Source organism: Lutzomyia longipalpis, chromosome 1 (assembly GCF_024334085.1).
Source record: "Lutzomyia longipalpis isolate SR_M1_2022 chromosome 1, ASM2433408v1".
NCBI lineage: Eukaryota > Metazoa > Arthropoda > Insecta > Diptera > Psychodidae > Lutzomyia > Lutzomyia longipalpis.
In genome coordinates this window covers 39,842,835-39,862,091 of record NC_074707.1, presented here as the reverse complement: position 1 = coordinate 39,862,091, position 19,257 = coordinate 39,842,835, and the positions used below count along the sequence as shown (strand labels likewise).

The 19,257-nt window shown below is 33.7% G+C and overlaps 2 protein-coding genes across 5 annotated transcripts in view; both read left to right on the top strand.

Moving 5' to 3' along the window:
- The window catches only part of LOC129787307 (DNA-binding protein RFX2), an 865,065-nt gene that overhangs the window by 573,698 nt on the left and 272,110 nt on the right, over positions 1-19,257 (top strand). The window lies entirely within an intron of this gene.
- LOC129787310 (protein dead ringer-like) overlaps positions 1-19,257 on the top strand; it is an 85,989-nt gene that overhangs the window by 57,347 nt on the left and 9,385 nt on the right. For all 3 annotated transcript variants that reach the window (XM_055822805.1, XM_055822804.1, XM_055822806.1), the window contains one exon: positions 18,116-18,299. In XM_055822805.1, coding sequence (XP_055678780.1) covers positions 18,116-18,299 — 184 coding nt within the window. The remainder of the gene's footprint in view (positions 1-18,115; positions 18,300-19,257) is intronic.

Sequence of the window (19,257 nt, the reverse complement as noted above, 5' to 3'; positions counted from 1 at the left end):
CTTAGCAAATGGATAAAATGAAAATACATTCTTGGAATCTTGTAGGCCTGATGTAGGGGTCAAAATTTATTTATTTATTTTAAGTAGGTACTACGATTTAAAAATGAATCAACAATCATATGTGTTTTGCAGACTCTTCAAAACTCAAATTGTTCTGCAAAAATACATAATTCAATGTCAAACGATTCAAAGCAGCATAATACAATTTCAATGAGCAAATCTTATGAGTGTCCCTGCATTTATGCTTCCCCATATTTTCTGAATTGTAGGAGGAGGTAAATGATGGAAATCTCATGAGTGAGAAAGAAATAGATGGGATTTTAAGATGTTACTAAATAGGAGTGTGAGTACATCTTAAGTATTCTCTCATTGAACGAACCATACAAGAATATAAAAGGCGCGAGAGATGGCGAGAAGCATCAACATGAAAATATTATTTTAAGATCAAAAGGGTGCCGATTTTTTTAATGGTCGACATTTAATTGTTTTTCCACAGAAATCTCACACCAAACACAATTTATTCCAAAAGATTAAATAAACTGCAAATATGCATACGAATGACTCCTTTTTCGTCTTCTCCCTCTCCACATAATGCTGATTTTTAACACAAATTTTTTCACGCATACAAAATTGTATTACATTTTTGTGGCAATTGCTGGAAGAAAAGATGTCTTCTTCTCTCCGATTGCATGTACCTAATTTAGTGGTAAAACTACTATAAATTAATATTGTTATTAATGTCATTCATTTCGTTGCTGTTACATCTGGATATTCGGTTTGTCATTGAGCTAACGAATTCTTCTTGCGATCTAAATATTCATGCACAACTGCGCGCAATACTCTGTTGCATGGCAAGAGCATTTGGATGCAAAAAAGAAGGAAAATGAAGGAATATGCCAGGAAATTAAAGAAATTAATATAAATGATGAGGATGTGGTGTATGATTTTAATAACATTTTGATGTGAATTGTATCCGGAGTTGGGATAATATCAAAATGATGTCGCAAAGGAAGTTTCTATAATAAATTTCTGTGATATTCTTGCATTTTAATATCGCGTATTAAATGTCACGCGATTGAAAAATGAGAAGATTTTAGGGGGATCATTAACTTTTGAAATGCATACAAGCTTTTAAAGATTTCTTATATGTGCATTTTATAGCTTGATGCTGCTTATAAATAAATTTATTGGAGGATTGAGATTTTGACTTCTGTTTGCTATATATTTTGATTTTGAAAATTTATTAACGAGGTCTTTGAAAGACTGGACGAAACATTTTGCCTTAAAATTTAAATTTAAAATATTGAGGCAATAATTTTGTTTCCTTATGGTGCTATGCAGGAAAAGAATGTCAAGAAAGAATGATCATGACATTTTTTCCTGACATTTTTTTTCATTCCATCTCACTCCCACTAATGTATTTTCCTATCTTTCGTCTTTCTCCCACGCATGTTGACGACATTTTTTTTTCATGGCATGCTTTTTTTCTTGCGCACAACATGTTTTTATTTCCTTGAATTTTCTCAACATTTGGGGGTATTTTCCCCAAAGAAAAGTGGAAAATGCTTAGCTAAAGAGCCTACAGTGCCAGGAAAACAGTGAAAAATGGAAATTTACGGTCATTTATCGGCCAAATATGTGAAAATGTGCGAAGTGAAAAATCAAAACATTCTTTCCCTGACCAATTTTTACGGGATATTTTTCTGTATTTTCACGACACAAATCACTTCCTGCAGGTTTTTTGGACCTTCCCACAGGTCATCTGCAACACGGAAGGTCTGTGTGGGGTCAATGAATTGTCTCCTGGATCGTACAAGAAACTCCTGAACACGGAAAAACTGGTCCGGGAGTGAATGTTTTGCTGTCGAACTTCACTGTTTTCACATATTTTGCCGATAAATACCCGTGATTTTCCACTTTTCACACTTTCAGATACACTAAGAACACTTCCACAAGCCGTTTTTCACTTTTCCCGAGATAAAATATCACAATTTACAGAGAAAATTGCAGAAAACTAACAAACACGTTGACTTCACAAGAGCTGGAAAAAGAATGTCAGAAAAAAACATCTTCCTGCGACATTCTTTTTCAAGCTCTTGCGAAGTTAACACGTTTCATAGTTTTCTGCAATTTTCTCTGTAAATTGTGATATTTTAGCTCGGGAAAAGTGAAAAGCGACTTGTGGAAGTGTTCTAAGTGCCTGTGAAAGTGTGAAAAGTGGAAAATCGTGGGTATTTATCGGCCAAATATGTAAGTGAAAACAGTGAAGATCGACAGCAAAACATTCACTCCCGGACAAAGTTTTTTCCGCGTTCAGGTGGGATTCCACCACCCAGGAAGCATTTCCCTGACCCCAGGCCGACCTTCCCTATGCAGATGACCTGTAGGAAGATACAAAAAGCCCGCAAGAAGTGATTTGTGTGGTCAAAATCTAGAAAAGAATCCCGTAAAAATTGGTCAGGGAAAGAATGTTTTGATTTTTCACTTCGCGCATTTTCACATATTTGGCCGCTAAATGACCGTAAATTTCCATTTTCCACTGTTTTCCTGGCACTGTGGGCTCTTTAGCTAAGCATTTTCCACTTTTCTTTGGGGAAAATACCCCCAAATGTTGAGAAAATTCAAGGAAATAAAAAAAAAACATGTTGTGCGCAAGAAAAAAAGCATGCCACGAAAAAAGATGTCAGAAACATGCGTGAGAAAAAGACGAAAGATAGGAAAATACATTAGTGGGAGTGAGATAGAATGACAAAAAATGTCAGGAAAAAATGTCATGATCATTTTTTCTTGACATTCTTTTCCTGCATAGCACCATTAAAAATTTATTTAAAAAAAAAGCAAATTCTTTAAACAAATTCTTGAATAATAAATATTAAGGATGAAAAGAATCTCTCTGAGACTTTTCAAAAATCATTCTAAATCAGATCTAACATAAAGAATATCAGTCTGACCTCCTATATAGAATCCTATGTAAGTATATATGAGGTTAACACCCATGAATTGTGGTGAAAAATGTGCCGAAGAAATTGATGGGATTTTATAAATTTTCCCCCACATAAGTTATCTTTTCTGCGAATGTCACGAAATTGAAAGCAATATGCGAGTGACCGAGACCACAACAAAATATTAAAAAATATGATCAATGGGACAGACACCCAGATGTACGTGTGAATTCCGAAAAGGAGGAACCATCACAATGTGGAAGCTCCACATTTTCGTGATGCTGCCGCCGTCCCATATGCTCAAATTTCACGTGAGCGTGATTTATGAAAAATTTGACAATATTTTGAAAGTGATAACTCAATTTTCATATTTCAAATACTATAAATAATATTTTGAGATTCAACAACGGTAATTACAAGATCACTTCTTCTTTCAGACCTCTGGTCCATGGGCAATTTATTTTAATTTTATTTATGGTTAACATTCAGATTTGGTCTTTTTTTCTTCCTAACTGAGAGTTTTTCCTCTGCAGATTGTTTTTTTCTCGACTTTTTCATTTCTTTCTTGCATGACTTTTTGACAATGTGGTGTGTTGCACCACTTGAAGGTGATTTGAATCGTTGGGTTTCGATAGTGCCTTGTTGAGTTGAAAAAATCTATTAATAAATAATGTGAATATGATAAATTACTCTTGTATTTCAGCGCATAAGCGCTTATGTTGTTATAGAAAATAAAATCATTTGAGTGAGTGCGAGAAAAGAGTTGTGAGACTCAATGTGAAAATTAAGATCATCTCGTAGCCAAATTATAGTTCCTCCAATTTTTTTTTCTCTCATGATTGCATTGGTTTTGGAATTGGTTTTTCTTCAGTCAAGTGTTTAAAGAAGGCAACCATAGTCTTCTTTTTTTGCCCATCACATTCGGCGTGCGATGTGAGAATCTCTGCTAATGGTGATTTTTCCTCTCACTGATCGCGCGTGTCTGATGCTGATGACTCCAATGTGCCTTAAATATTTATTTATATATTTATAAATTTCCAAAAGACAATATTTAAGTGTGTGCCTATTAGTGTGTGAGAATAGAAGGAATGAGTTAGACTCCATCGTCTTCTATGTACATATGCGTAGTACATAGTACATTATGTACTATATGTCTTTCGACTATATTTTCTTCAAATGTTTTCTCGACGGAGTTTTCTCTGTCATGCGGGAGGATGGGTCTGAGAAAGTTAAGCAGAAAAAAAAGTATCCACACTTCATAAATTTACATCTTCGCACTCTATTTACCATAATACATCACAAATACATTAATAGGTTGTGTTCTTGTTGAATTTATGGCACATTTTTAATGTTGTACCAGTTAGTGTGGCAATTATCTCCTACCTGAAGATAAATCCACTTTTAATAGTTCTAACAAATAAAATTGTGTGTTGGAAAACTCTTCTGTTTCTCATCCACTTCTATTTTCCTCAATGTCTTCCACGATGATGGTGTTGGAAGACATTGCGGCGGCGGGGGGGAAATGAGAAAACTATAAAGTGTTTTCCCAGAGCTATTGCCAACATTTTCACGGCTATGATTTGCTCCTATAGGAATAATGTGCATTAAGCTCTTGGCATACATTCATTTTTAAAAGGTCACAGATATTGCAAATTAGGTGGGAAAATTTCTTTGAATGTTTTTCTGCCGATATTAGTTTGTTTGAAGATATTTTTAAAAGAAGAAAATCTAATATTAATTTATGAGAATTGCCTGTTGAAAATAATAATTTTTAACGTTTTATTGAATGTAGAAAAATATCCTTTTTAATAATATTTTAGAACTGTCTTAAAACAATTTATTTATAAAGAGATTATATAAAATTAAGGGCTATTATTGTGTTAAAAATCTATTCTTTTCATTTCTTACAATTCTTTAGTAAAAAGATTATTAATATTCAATGAAAAATTTTAAAGGGATTTTAATAGTTTGTTTCATTTCTTTAATCGTGTTTTTGAAGGAAAAAAAAAACTTTTCCAGGCCTCTTTAAAAACCTTTCTGATTGTTTCATGGAAGAACTAATCCTTTGTGTTTCCTTAATGAGGCTACAATAATTTTTAACTTAGAAGAAAAGTAAAGATTTTTAACAGAATCAATCCCTAAATTGAAAAATCTAAACAAAATCATGCTTTCGCAAACCTAAGAATCCTTCCACCCAAAAGTCAATAATGTTTTGGCAAGAAATCCCTGATGATGAACATGAATGGGTGCGGGGTTTTGGGAAAATGAATGTACGAGAGGAAAATTTGTGACTTGAGGATGAAATCTAAGAATGATGGAGGAGACGGAGAATGTGGCGAAGGAGAAGAATGAATATAAGTTCTAAATATATTTGATATGTCAATCAAATGTCTTTGAGTTTAAAATATCACACATCAAGTCGCATGCGGTGGCAAAGATGCCTCATGCCAAATCATCGTCTTTCTCCCCTTATACCCAAATAATTTGTGTTGATGATGACAAAAATATAATTAATATCTCGCGGTGGGAAATTGCGTATTTTCCACAAATTAATTATACTTTGAGGGATGTTTGAAAAATGATTGAGTGGAAAAACGATGAATATTTTCGAGAAAGAGAAGACAAGAAGAATTTTCCATTAAGTGACACTTTGATTTTCCACAACATTAATCCACGAAGCGCATCCTTCATGCCATGAATTTTATGCAGATTTTTTTTCTCTTGATGCTCTTTTTCTTTGCTTCATTTTCACAACTTCTGTGAGGATGTAGAAAATTTTCACCCGAAAGATATGGCAGTGTAAGACGAAGAAATCTCTCATGGAGATTTCAAAAGTAACTAAACGTAAATTTATTATTAGTTTGTCATCAGATAGTAATTATTTGATGATTTACCAGCGAATACATCATGCTAACTTAATATAAAAGCTTTTTATTGAGTGTCAAGCGTATAGCCATGAAAACTTTGCATATAGATATACCCACATTCCCCTCATCATTTTATTGTTACATGTGAATTATACATAGTGATTTTAATGGTTTGAAATACTTAATTTAAATATGTCATCATACCGACCAGCACGAGGAACATCAGTGTGCAAATAATATAATGCTACGTTATTAAAATCTAAATATTGCGCTTGATGAAAAAGAGACATTTTCGCGCGAAAATAAGCAAATAATGTTTGTCGTGCAGAAAAGCGCAAAATGTGATTTGAGAATATTATTCATTAGGAAAGTACGAGACTCATCAGGAAACATTGTATGATGAGCTATAGAAGATTTAGGAGTGTGAGAGAGAGGTCGCGGGTCTGGGGAAGGGGAAATATCAATTTGGCAATCATCATCACCCAAAAATCACTCGATGGCGGGAAACTCGTCATTGGCGAGAACCTAAAATGTATTTCTTCCTGGCGATACCCGGCTTGTTGGGTGATATTATGTGACACATCGTCAATCATTTTTAACTATTTTTAATTCATTCGAAATACAATGAAGATTTGGTTTTTCATTTTGTGTGCGCCCCACACTACCCGCCAACTTCCCCCTGCCGGGGATCCAAATTGAATGTTGGAATTTATTTAAAGAACAGCGAAACATCTCAAAAGTCCTATTAATGATTTTTAGGTGACGATTGATTGACGAAAATTCTATTTATTGATTTCATCTGCTTGAAGGAAAAATTCCCCAATATTATGTGAGACAGAATTCATCACGAGGTTTCAGGATTTTTTTCTACTTTACATTTTTGTGTGTCTCCAAGGATTAATGAAATGACAATCACATGATTTTCCGATGAGGTTTTTTTTATATTCTTGGAGTACAGAGGAAATGAATAGGATTTTTTGTTTGTTGAATGAGTTATTTGAGGTTCTTTGATTTTCTTTTGGACAGGAACATGCAAAAAATGTCATAGATTCATTTCATTTTGTTTTTCTCAATAACATAATTTTGGATGGATTCGCAAGTTTATTATTTTTTTCTTTTGGGACAAGAGGTCTAGGTTATTACCCTTGCTTTCCACGAATTAAAATCTCAATCACTGCTATGGTCTGACTTCCTCAAAATGCAATGCTAAATAATATTGAAAGAAAATGCAGTTAATGAAGAAATTCCGTACATGTTGAAATTTAATTCGTTTCCAAGACAAACATATGTTAGACATCGAATGTCACTCAAAATCACCCGAAAATAGCATTTAAAATTATATATATGTACAATAAAGATGCCTTGGGGAATACAATGAGAAACAAAATTTAAATTTTCACAAGATATATGTATATAATAGAGATAGCATAGCGAGGGAAATAAAGTGATTCACATTGAAATGCATTAAGATGATTTCCATTAGGCAAAATGTATGTATGTGCGCTGCAACATGCAAATTTTGCAAAAATCCTTTAGCCATACATATGTTTTATTTCTATAAATGTCTCGCGAATTTATTGCATATTTGGCCCACAACATACCATGGGGCAAGTGGGTAAAAAAGAGATGAAGGAAAAAAGGGAAACACCTCCGCGCCCGGGTTTGTGATTTAAAATTTATGTTCAATAATAAATTATAGCGTGGAAACCAATTAAATGCAAATTAATTGATATTGCCTCCTATTATCAGTAACTGACGATCGTACATTTTCGTTTATAATGATTTCTGACATACACTCCCTACCCCGCAACATGCTGGGTAAATGGTGCATAAAGGGAGACTTGCTGTGAATAAAATCGCGATAATAAATCCATGAAATGATTGCCTTCATTGATTCCAATTTTCAATCGATTTCCTCCACTTCCACACCAACTTATACAGCAACACTTGTGGTGCGAGAAGAACGTGTGGCTGACCAAATTGCCTTCAATTCGATTAATCTTTCATTAATTCCCTTTTCGTCGTTTGGGTTTTTCGTGTTGCACCTTTTCTGATTTGTGACTTTCAATTTGGTTCAATTTACAAATTCATACCCCCAGTTCTCACACTCTACGTATGGGTTACATCGTCGCAATACTCCGTAGAGAGAGATCCCGAATTCTCAGGTGTCCGCCTCGTGCTTGTGGGGCGGTATTCCTTTTCTTGTGTTCTTGAGCGAAACGTACAAAAAAAAGCGAAGATGAGTGTATATATTGCAAATTTATTACTAATTGAAATTATTTACCGAGTCGTTAGTCTTTCTCGGGGAGCCACACATTTCGGCACCGATCGAACAACAAATAAGAGATTATCGGAAATTGGGTGCTCAATATTGAAACATTTTGCCATGATCGGCATCTTTAGTTCAGAGCTCCATACGACTGCGGATACGCCAAAGTGGAGAGATTGGTTGATAGGGTTGGTTGGCTTGAAAGTTTCAATGATTCTTTAGATTAAACTGATGGGAAAGAAAGCTTTAATTGTACGCCACAAAGCTTTTGGACTCTTTCAAATCTTTTTGACTAATTTGAATAATTTGAATTTCCTCACTAATTTGAATATTCAGGAACATTAAGATTTAGCCAAGATCTAGGTAGTTTACTGACTAGAAAAATTAAGAATTGCATAATTGTGGAAATATGCTCAAAAACTTTTAAAATCTCTTTAATTTTCCGAGAACTTTATCTGAAAAATGAAAAATTCAGATTAATTTCTTTTCATTCATATTAGATCTTAAAATTTAATTATTGATCATTTACTATATCTGCCAAATAAAAAAAAACAACGAAGCTGTTTTAGTAGAACCATGGCGCGCGAAGAGGAACATGAAGCATCACCTCACACCTCAAAAATAATGTCTAAAGGGTAAATTGTAACAAGCACAAGGAATTATGTGCATGTCAAAGTCTTATGAACTCTCCTTTTATGCTGCAGATACTCAATGATGGGGTGTTCAAGTGTTAAAAATATTTATTATATCTCACAGACAAATTGTTGTATTAAAATTAAAATGTTGTGATTTGAATTTCAAATGTATAAAAGCTTAAAGTCACGTCTTCAAGGATTTTGACCATATGGATGCACTTCGTGGCGAGACATCAATGTGAGTCTTGGAAAGTGCAGCAGATGGGGTATGTTCTGGGGGCAAGGTGAAAGAGTTGAGAAATTGAAGAAGTTACATATAAAATGTAATTGGATTAAATAACAGCGCGCGTCACCCTCCTTGATACTTCTTTTTTTTTTTTGCCTTTACCTTCTATTGCACCTAAGCAATTTTACAAACAGTTCTGTCTCATGGGGGCCCACCTCCTTTATACACTAAAGCACCCATTTACGCGGGTAAAATTCCAAGAAATTGCCCTGTCATGATTCTGATATCGTGATAACGAATGTTAAAGAAAAAAAAAGTTAATATACTTTTTTTCTTCTTTTGAAATTGCTGAACTATAATGGAAATTTATGCAGTTTAAACATATAAAATTAATTTGCAATTAAAAATGCAATATATTATAAAGAAAAAGAAACATATACCTACCTGAAAGTCCAACATCTATTGCGTGACTTAAGTTGTTGCATGATTTAGTTGAGAGGGAAATATGTAACTTTTAATGGGAGATATAAAAAATTCTCTAAAAATTTCATTGTATTTTCAAAATTGAGGGAATATTTTTTTTTCATTTATGTTAGTTTTCTAACAAATTTGAAATTAAATTGAAAAAAAAATCATTAAATTATATTTTCAATGCAAATGAAGTTGCGGCTGAGTGAGAGATGGTGATAAAGTACAATTTTATGTGTTTATTTAATTGAATTTGTTTAGTCTAAATCTAAAATTGTTTTATTGCAAATTTGATTTCTTTCTTTTATTTCGAAATTCTTATTAACTCTTTCTCGTTCATTGGGTCCCAAATGTGCTATGGCCTAAATGTGAAACATTTTTTTACCGGTTTGAAATTAATTTAAAGTTTTTTTTAAAGTAAGAAGACATTTTAACTGTCCACAGTATAAATATCGCGATTAAAAGAAATGTTTCTATGATTCTTACAGACGCGAATGGATTATATTTGCTAGGTTAGATTTCCCTTAAAAAAATGCTTATTTTATGCATTTGCAAACTTATTAACGAAGGCTACTTTATACCAAATATTAAACATAAAAGGATCAATAGAGATATTAGGTCTTAGGAGCTCTAGTCTAACCTATTCAAGGCTAATCAATCTTCAGTTCTTTCGGCACATTTTCTTTAGTTTCTTGAATGATTTTCCTCAATTTTTGCAGGTAGCTAAGCCCTTGACAGATGTCTAAATCGTAATTAATTTAGAGACAGAATTATGTCTCAATACTTCATCTGTGTGATAAATTAAAGTAATCACGTTAATTGGGGACATCCTGTGTGCATAATATGCATTCGTCTGGGCACGATGAATGGAAAAGAAGAAGATTGTGTTGTAATTCAAACCGAAGAACGTGGTGCAATACATATTAATTTATTGATTTATTGATACGAAAACATATAAATGCGGATATAATAAGCCCATTTGGGTATATGATTTAATATCGCCTGGCGATGTGTCGGTTATGATTCAAGCAGACGCGTCCTAAAACCTTATAAATATTGTGGCGGCATGAAAGGGAATTAGTGTGTCGGGGTATTCGCATCAATATTATTTAAAATTTGCAATCAACACCTCACGAGTGAATTTAATATTGTATATCACTGCCAGTTTATAAAGTGGCCGATGTAGTGTGTATGTGAGTAATGCGATTTTGATCGATTTATTGATTATTAAATTTGCATATGATGCTGCTGCATGGTTATAAATATAAATACAAATGTAGAAATAAATTTTTGCTCGTCTTTCTCACATTAAAATAAGTTTTAATCCCCCATTCGACTTTGTTGTGCTCCTTTTTGCACAGACATTTAGTTTAAAATACATCTCCAAGGTATCTGCCGGATAAAATGTGATATTAAGTGATGGAATAAAATACCTACCTACATAAAACTGGGAGGAGAGGCAAGGAAAATAGAAAAAAAAAAGTTTGATGAGGGAGTGTGAGATGGGAAAACTTAACAAATTGATGCTCATCCATCACTGGCGCGGTTTGATATTGGACCATCATGCTAAGAAATGATTTCGTTTTTTTTTTCTTCACTCTCTTCCTTTCATCTGATCCAGTTTATAAGTTTTCTTCGGGTGAGATCAAAATCTCTCACGAGGCGCGCGCGTTTTGAACGACCTTTTTTCTACTCCTCATTTGCTTGTACTTTTCCCATTACGTGAATACTTTTGTATGCTCGATATTTATAAACAGACGTCGTCACTCGTCAAGTGATTACACCATATACAATTCCATTTTATGCCCATTGGATTTATTCACATAATTATTACAAATTCTACTAATTTGATTTTAATGTCTATGAGTGGGGAGAAAGTGCTTTCTTATTTTTTTTGATCATTTTGCTGTCTGTCTCGCTGATTTTAAATGATCTCACTTTATTTTATTTGGTGGGACTTTGGAGATTATATCGGCATAAATATACTAACACGTTGGGGGGGTTTATAAATGGATGAAAGCACAAGAAGTGTAAAAGAAGAAAAATCGTAAGTACTTATGAGTTGAATCAGTCGTCGTTATTCAGTCAATAAAATTCTTGTGCGACGACAAGGATTCTTTCGTTACTGCTGGTAGCACTCTCGATGACATCATTCTTCTAAATGAAACGTCTAGAGGTCTAGACTATGGCTACAGTGCTAGACATATTGGATTCTTTGTTTGGTCGCGTGTAGAATTTATCATTCTACAATCTGTTGCCTAGTGTAGAATACAAAAATGGGCGTCTTTCGGAGTTTCTGGACAAAAGTAAATCATTTCTTAAATATCCTAAATAATTTTATTTTTTTAAAGAATTTTATTAACCTTGAAAAATATATAATAATCTTCAAAATATTTCGCTGATATGGTTTGGCATTGAATTTTCGTGCTACACGTGGATAAGGTTGATAAAATGCGTGTTTATTGATAGTTGTTTGCGAATATGACAGAAATGTTGAAATATATTTCATCGCAAATATTACGCACGTCAAAACATGCAAATATTCAGTGAGAAAGAGGTGATATTTATTCCACGCGTATCTGGTTTGGGGTGGGATCTGTTGAAGGTGAAAATTCACTGGGAAAGCAAAGATTCTCATCTTATGCTATACAACATTATTTTTCCTTATTGAAAACCCGATTGAAAATTCACCAATTATATTCTTTTGACTAAACATACACGCAAAGGCATCAAAGGAGAGTGAAAAAAATTGTGATGGGGGGAAATCTAAACAAAAAATTTGTTTCTAATTTTCTTGTATATCATTCCCATCTCAAAATCTCTTATTTTTAATTTATCAGTTTCCCACCATCCAAACAGTTTTGAGGAGGAGAAAGAAGAGTATTTTCTTGGGGAGCTATTAAAGCTACATATATGTATGTGGGAGCTTTCTTTCGCGCGCTCTCTTTATACCAAGCAACACCCATCGTGATTTTTTCGTGGTGGAATGCCGTGTTGTTGTGTATCAAAAGTTTTGATAGTTTTTTAATGTGATTTATAGCAAAAATCAATCAAATTTATGCCTCCACTCCAGAGTGTGGTGTTTGTAGTCGTAATTTCTAATGTTCCGCGTGGCTTTAAGCTCAGTACGCGGTAGACTTTTCCACATTGTACATACCGATGCGATTTGATGGTACGATTGCTTCTGGCTTCACGATGGATGCGCTAGGGGATTTGATGGCTGTTGAATTGAATACAGTGCGGACGATGAGGCGTTGATTGAACTGAAAAATAACATCCCGCGCACATTGTCGATCAATAAGCAAAAAAAAGGTACTTGCTTCGAGACATTGGAATAAAATTTGTGGGTCATATTGGAATTTTCATACAGCTGGATTCACACATGGTGTGCTCAAGCATAAAATATAACTAAGAATTCCCTGGAAGAAAGATAAATTTGCCGGTTATTTTGCTTCCAAGATCCCATTGTGATTAATCAACATATCTCTATGGAGAAACATGCTATTCTCCTTTCAGAAAGATTAATGTTATCAAAATATTTAATGTGAGAAAACATTCAAAATTTCGCCCGCGGTGATAATAGCCTCTCTCACTCACTTCTCCGCAATTTCCTAATGTGTTTATGTCGAATATTCTCTCTCCTCATGTCACTCTGCTGTGTGGCAAAACTAATACACCTAGCATGTAACCTGGCATGGCATATAATACATATTTTTCTTCTTACGCTGGATAATTGCATTTGAAGTCATTTATTGTTGTTTACGCCCATACGTTGGGTTTGATTTTTTGTCAGGTCCACGAGAGAAAGATGCCTCATAGTAGTTTGATGTGAATTCCTTGGATGGTTGGGTAGTTAAGGTAGAAAGATGAGGTCGTCTATTTAAGTACATGCGCAATGAGTGACGGAACTGAGAATTATGGATTATGAATCTTGTAGATTCATATAAATAAAGCTTCATGCATAATTTTGAAATAAATTAATAAAAGGTTTTTTATTAATTTTTATAATATTTATGGTTAATTTATAAATATTTTTATTTTATAATTTTTTTTATGATAGTTCAATTGAAAAAAGAAACATATTTTTAACAGATTTTACTATTTTCCACAATCTTACTTCTTTTTTATAACAAAAGGTTCAATTAAAAAAATCTGATAACACCCAATTAAAATTTAATACAGTGCAATTTATTAATTAGGCCCCTGTGTATCATTATAATTATACATATTCTTCCCCCATTTGATTTCCCCAAAGTGATAAAGAAATGCATTGGAATTCCAGTCTAAATTGGAGCTTTGAGGAAGTGATTTCACGGATTTCACCTAGCATGGCCTCATGTGTGTAATTCTTTTGAACAATAAAAATATTTGCAAGTCGATTAACAAATTACACTGCACATTGTACATATCTATGAGTACCTATATATAATCTAATGGGACTATACGTATGTGAAGAGAATGTGCAAGAATAATAAAGTGGGGGGAAGGAGGGAAAAAGAAAATCCGCAATTATTGTTTATGAACATTAATTTCTTTAATTGCAGTTAATTCTTGGAAATCTGGATCTTATATATCTACCAATAATCAACTCGATAATTGAATTAAAATGTTGAACGTTCAGTCAAACGATGAAAAACCATGGGTTTGAATTTTCCATAAAGGTGGAGGATACATCACGAAAGCACAATTTACGCCACTTATGTGATGTTCATTGCATCTTATTATGCATTTTCAACTTTTCCTTCTTCTGCTTTTTTTCTTTTTCTTTTGCATTTTGCCCGTTTGAGAAAAGAGAAGATGAATTAAATGGTAGATTTCTCAGTGCAAATGATACGTCTCATGCAAAAACTAACGTAATTCGCACATTAGGGTGCTACATGTGATTAATGCGTCACTGATTGAGATAGAGTAGCTACGGAGTCGCACAATTATTCGGGGATCGTTGGTGTTGGTAATTGTGTGTGAGATAAAATTATAATTTGTTAAGTGTCTTGTAAGATTTAGCCAACAAGTTGGTTCACTTGTATTGGGATTTGAGATTGTTTAAAGCGACAAGAAGGGGTGGGATGAATGAAAATTTATTATTTTGTATTGAATCTGATGAAGGACTTGTTGCAATTACCTGGCAATTACTGAAAGCTTGATCGCTAAAACTTGACCAAAAGCTGAAGAAAAAAAACTTCTCTTCCCGCTTTATGATTAACCAAAGAATAAAACAAAAATGTACTGGTAAGCTGACCAAGCTTACGAGAGCTGTGTTTCTTTCAGTGTACCAATTTTGTGAGAGCAAACTAGACGCGAATTAATTCAAATACGCGCAAAGTCGGGAAAAGTTGAAAAGTCATACCCTAAGAAATCTTTAAAACGCCATATCTCGAGAACGGATCCATAGATTTTCATAAATTTTTTTTTGTTTGAAAGGTCTTGAAGTCAGCTATAACATATCGAAAAATGAAAAAAATTTATGTCGCCATTTTCGAAAAATTCGAGTTCGAAATTTTCGAAAACTTTGTTTTTGACTTTAGCGCCTCTAGCGTTCATTTCTCGAAGTTGCAATGTTCTAGACATTTGTAGGGTTTCTCGAAACCTTTCATTTGCGCTTGAGTTGATCAAGATCGGACTTGTAGAACCCGAGATATGACATGTCAACTTTGGAAGGCTATATCTCGAGAACGGATCCATAGATTTTCTTCATTTTCGGCATGGAGCTAGATAATATGGTCAGCTATAACATATCAAAAAATGAAGAAAATTTATGTCGCCGTTTTCGAGATATTCATCGAAAACTAATCGAAAATTTTGTTTTTGATTTTTGGCCCCCTAGCGGTCACTTTTGAAACTTCGGATGTTCTAGAGAGTTGTAGGGTTTGTTGAGATCTTTCATTTAACCCCGGGTTGATCAAAATCGGTCAAGCCGTTTTCGAGTTATGGTCGATTTTCGATGAAAAATTGTGGCGGCCATATTGGCTAAACGGCTTAACCGATTTTCGAAAATGAGGTATCGTTGGAAAGCTCTTAGTGGCCCCTACAACATATAAAAATTTCAGATTTTTAGCTATTACAGGGGCTGAGATATAGCGAAAACAAAATTTTGAGGTTATTCAAAATGGCGGACGGGGGGGTGGGGGGTAAAATTTGACGTCATAATCAGACGTCTTCCAGTCGACTTTTAAACTTTGCCGTTTACCGCAAGTCTCTATATATTACCGTTCTCTTGCAATTTATGGTTGAACTACGGCGGACGGCCGGCCGGCCGGCCGGCCGGCCGGACGGCCGGAAAAAAATTTTTTTGGCGCATACGTTTTTTGGAATGTGGGGACCCTAATTCGTGCTCATCCCAAGTTTGAGCCCGATCTGACGACTTTCGATTTTGCTCGGTACACAAAAGCTGTGTCTGAAAGAAACACAGCTAAAATCAATCTCTTCGTGTTGATTTTGATTATTCAATTTCAACTCAAAAGCTGACTGAATAATTTACTGAAATTAATTTCTCTTGTTTGCTTGTGGTCGATGATGTATTGTGCGTGATCTATGTTATTTGGTTAAGTGAAAAGAAGTGTCAGATTTGTGAATAAATTCCCCATGCATTGTGTGAATGAGAGTTAATTGCGCAGGGTCCATTTTCGCAATTTCAATAAATATGTATTGCAATTGAACTTGATGCTTTATAAAAAGGTAAAATTTAATCTGTAAATATCATCGTGACATGATCTGCTCCACTTTCATGTTGTAGATTGAACACATCTTCATTCAATACACAAAATACCACCAATGTCCTCATTCTCGCGCTTTTATTTACATATGAGAGACAAATATCTCTGCGTTATATGTAATTTATGAAAATTAAACCTCCAACCTTCCAAAGGGGAAGCGCAAAACTTATAGATTTCTCGGTATTTTATCGTATGTTTGTGTTGATGCTTGAAATTGCATTATTTTAATGATTTTGTATTTCTATAAATATAATAGCACACAGACGCTCTCTCTAAATATGAAATCATCTCGATTTGGGTGGGGAGAGTTGGTAGCTTCGGGGGAAAATTGTGTGGGAAATCTGTTCATGTGAACATGTTGAATTTTTCCGACAAAGTTGAAGAAAGTCGTCAATCGTATTGGTTTTATTAAATGATAAATGGTATCACCGCCAATGATCTCTCTCTGTCCTACCCGTGCGACATTTTACCAACATTTTATGCCGGTGAAAATGTATATGAGGTTAATTCTTTGCTAATCCACATCTCTGCATTAGTTACTCATTTTTATTATATACACACTTTTAGTCATTTTAAATGTCTCCCATTGAATACCGAGGGGAGAATAGCTTGGATTTATTTTTGAAAAAATAAAATTAAATCATTCTAAAACATTTTTTGTTTCTTTTTCTAGGATTATTCAAATTTTTCTTCAAATTCATTCAAAAAGTTCGAACTAACAAATAAGAATTTCAAAATAAAATAGAAAACAAGTAAAAAGAATTTTTAATAGAAATGCTAGGCACGTTAGAATGGTAGAATGCAGCCATCTTGAAATTTACCTGATATGAGTGATTGATTTAATTTATCCACACGTCCAGTTAATAAATTCAATTCTCACCACTGAAAGTGATACCTACATTTTATGTTTTTATGCAAGCTAGCTTCAGTCAGATCTCAAATTATGATTGACATACCCTGGGAAGTGTGTAATTGTACTCAACGAACCACAGCAAAAGTCTTGTTTTCAAACGCTTCGGTACATACGATAGTGTTTTGTTCATTCAATATTTTGCAAAAATCTCTAATCCATGTAGAATCAGCATAAGGATGATTTTATCCATCAAAATGCATTTTAATAGAGGAATTTCCCTCATTGGTAGATTTATGCCAAGTGTTGTTGTCCCCTCATATAGCCAGAGCGAGTACATTAAAATATGGTTTGTGACATGTTGCGGAGCGAAAGCATAAATTTGCTTGGCGCGCGTGAAGAACAACAATAATCACGAAAGACATATGTGTCATATTCCAAAGCATCTTCACTTCATTCATTTCTTCTCTTTCTCCGCCACAACCATATCTCCCTTTTTCCCGCCATGTCGAGATTTTTCATACCAAACATCTCCAAAGTATTTGGTTGTGAGGAGTATGTGTTGTGTTTTTCACAAATTGTTGACTATTTTGCTTTTGCCGCCGCGAGATGCTTTGATATTGAAAATTTCTTGTTTGCTAGATGTGGGGTGGGGGGAGGGCGCTAAATTTTCCGGAAATGATAAATTCCACCGTGTTTTCTCTCAAGAGATTTTCACGCTGTGAGTCAAGAAGAATTTATTTTCAGCTGTGTTGACTTATTAATAATTTTTTGATATCTAACATTGTGATGATGTTATTGGGGCGGTTACTATTAATTTAATACGTGACTTTTCTTTAATTATATGAGCCATTCACACTCAGCAACGCGCATTTTTATGTCTCACTAATGACAGTGGATTGAAAATAAATTTTTATGTGCGTCACAGATCGTCTCAACTCACACCATGTCTTTTGCTTCTTTTTTTACCCAAACAACGATTCAACGATCTATCTGCAGCAGTGGTTAGTCAAGGCTAAAGAGAAGACATTGCTTTTTAAATTGTTGTCACAAGAGAAAGATGTAGAGATTTTCCAGATCTTAAACATAGCATTATATGTATTTTATCTTAATTAAAATGTCTCCATTAATGTCTCTTCTTGCAGGAACTCCCATCAATCGTTTACCGATAATGGCAAAATCAGTGCTGGATCTCTACGAATTGTACAATTTAGTAATCGCACGTGGTGGTCTGGTGGATGTGATCAACAAGAAGCTGTGGCAAGAAATCATTAAGGGTCTCCATCTACCCTCGAGTATTACGAGTGCTGCTTTCACACTTAGAACGCAGTAAGTACAACTCATTAAGTATTCTGTTATGTATTGGAAAATATTTATTGCATTAAAAGTGGTGCTCCCACAAAAATTCTCTTCTAAACCACTTAAAGTACACACGAACATCAAATTAATAAAATGTAAACACTCCTCTAAAATCCAACACATTAAATCTATTAAATTTGTGTGTTGAACTGCTTTGAGAGTACACGCTGGAGGGAAGACAAATAAGCAATAATTCTACATGTGACAATTGTGCAAAATATTATGTAGTTTCACGTAGAAAGTACAGGTGTTTCGCGTTTCTCAAATTAATTTTATTTTACAATTCTTTGCGACACCCAATCCTAGAGGCATTATAAAGCACACTGACTTTGCAAAAGTTTCTCAAAAGATTGATTTTTATATGGTTTATTCGTTTAAGCATGCAAATTTAATTATTTTGACCTAGAAAATTATTATTTTTTGAATCAGAAAAAATTTGTCATCATCAAATGTCACGCATGGGCTATAAAAAGCTCGGAAATTTTTTTTTATGTTGCAATAGAGTTGAATTATTTAATAAATTTGTTTTCTTAGATTACATTATAGGGCTCGAACTCTTTTACAAATATTTTCCATTAAAAATTTCAAATTATATCTTGAAATATCAAAGATCTAATAATAATTTTAGAAGCTAAAGAAAATCCTCAAAAATCAATAAAAACTTCAATAGAAAAAATTTCCATTTATTGATTAAAATTGAATTAAAAATCCTTTTATAATTCTTAAAGTTCTCAAAATTGAAAAAAAAACATCCCTCACTTAAAAAAAAATCTTTTCAACATTATTAATTTAAAAATAAAAGTATGAATAAGAAAGACAAGAAAAGATCTCAAAACGAAATAAATAAATCAAGAAAATAATGACATTATTTGACGTCCAATCAGCTATGTAGCTCCGGTTCTGGCGTGTCGAGGGAATTATATAGAAA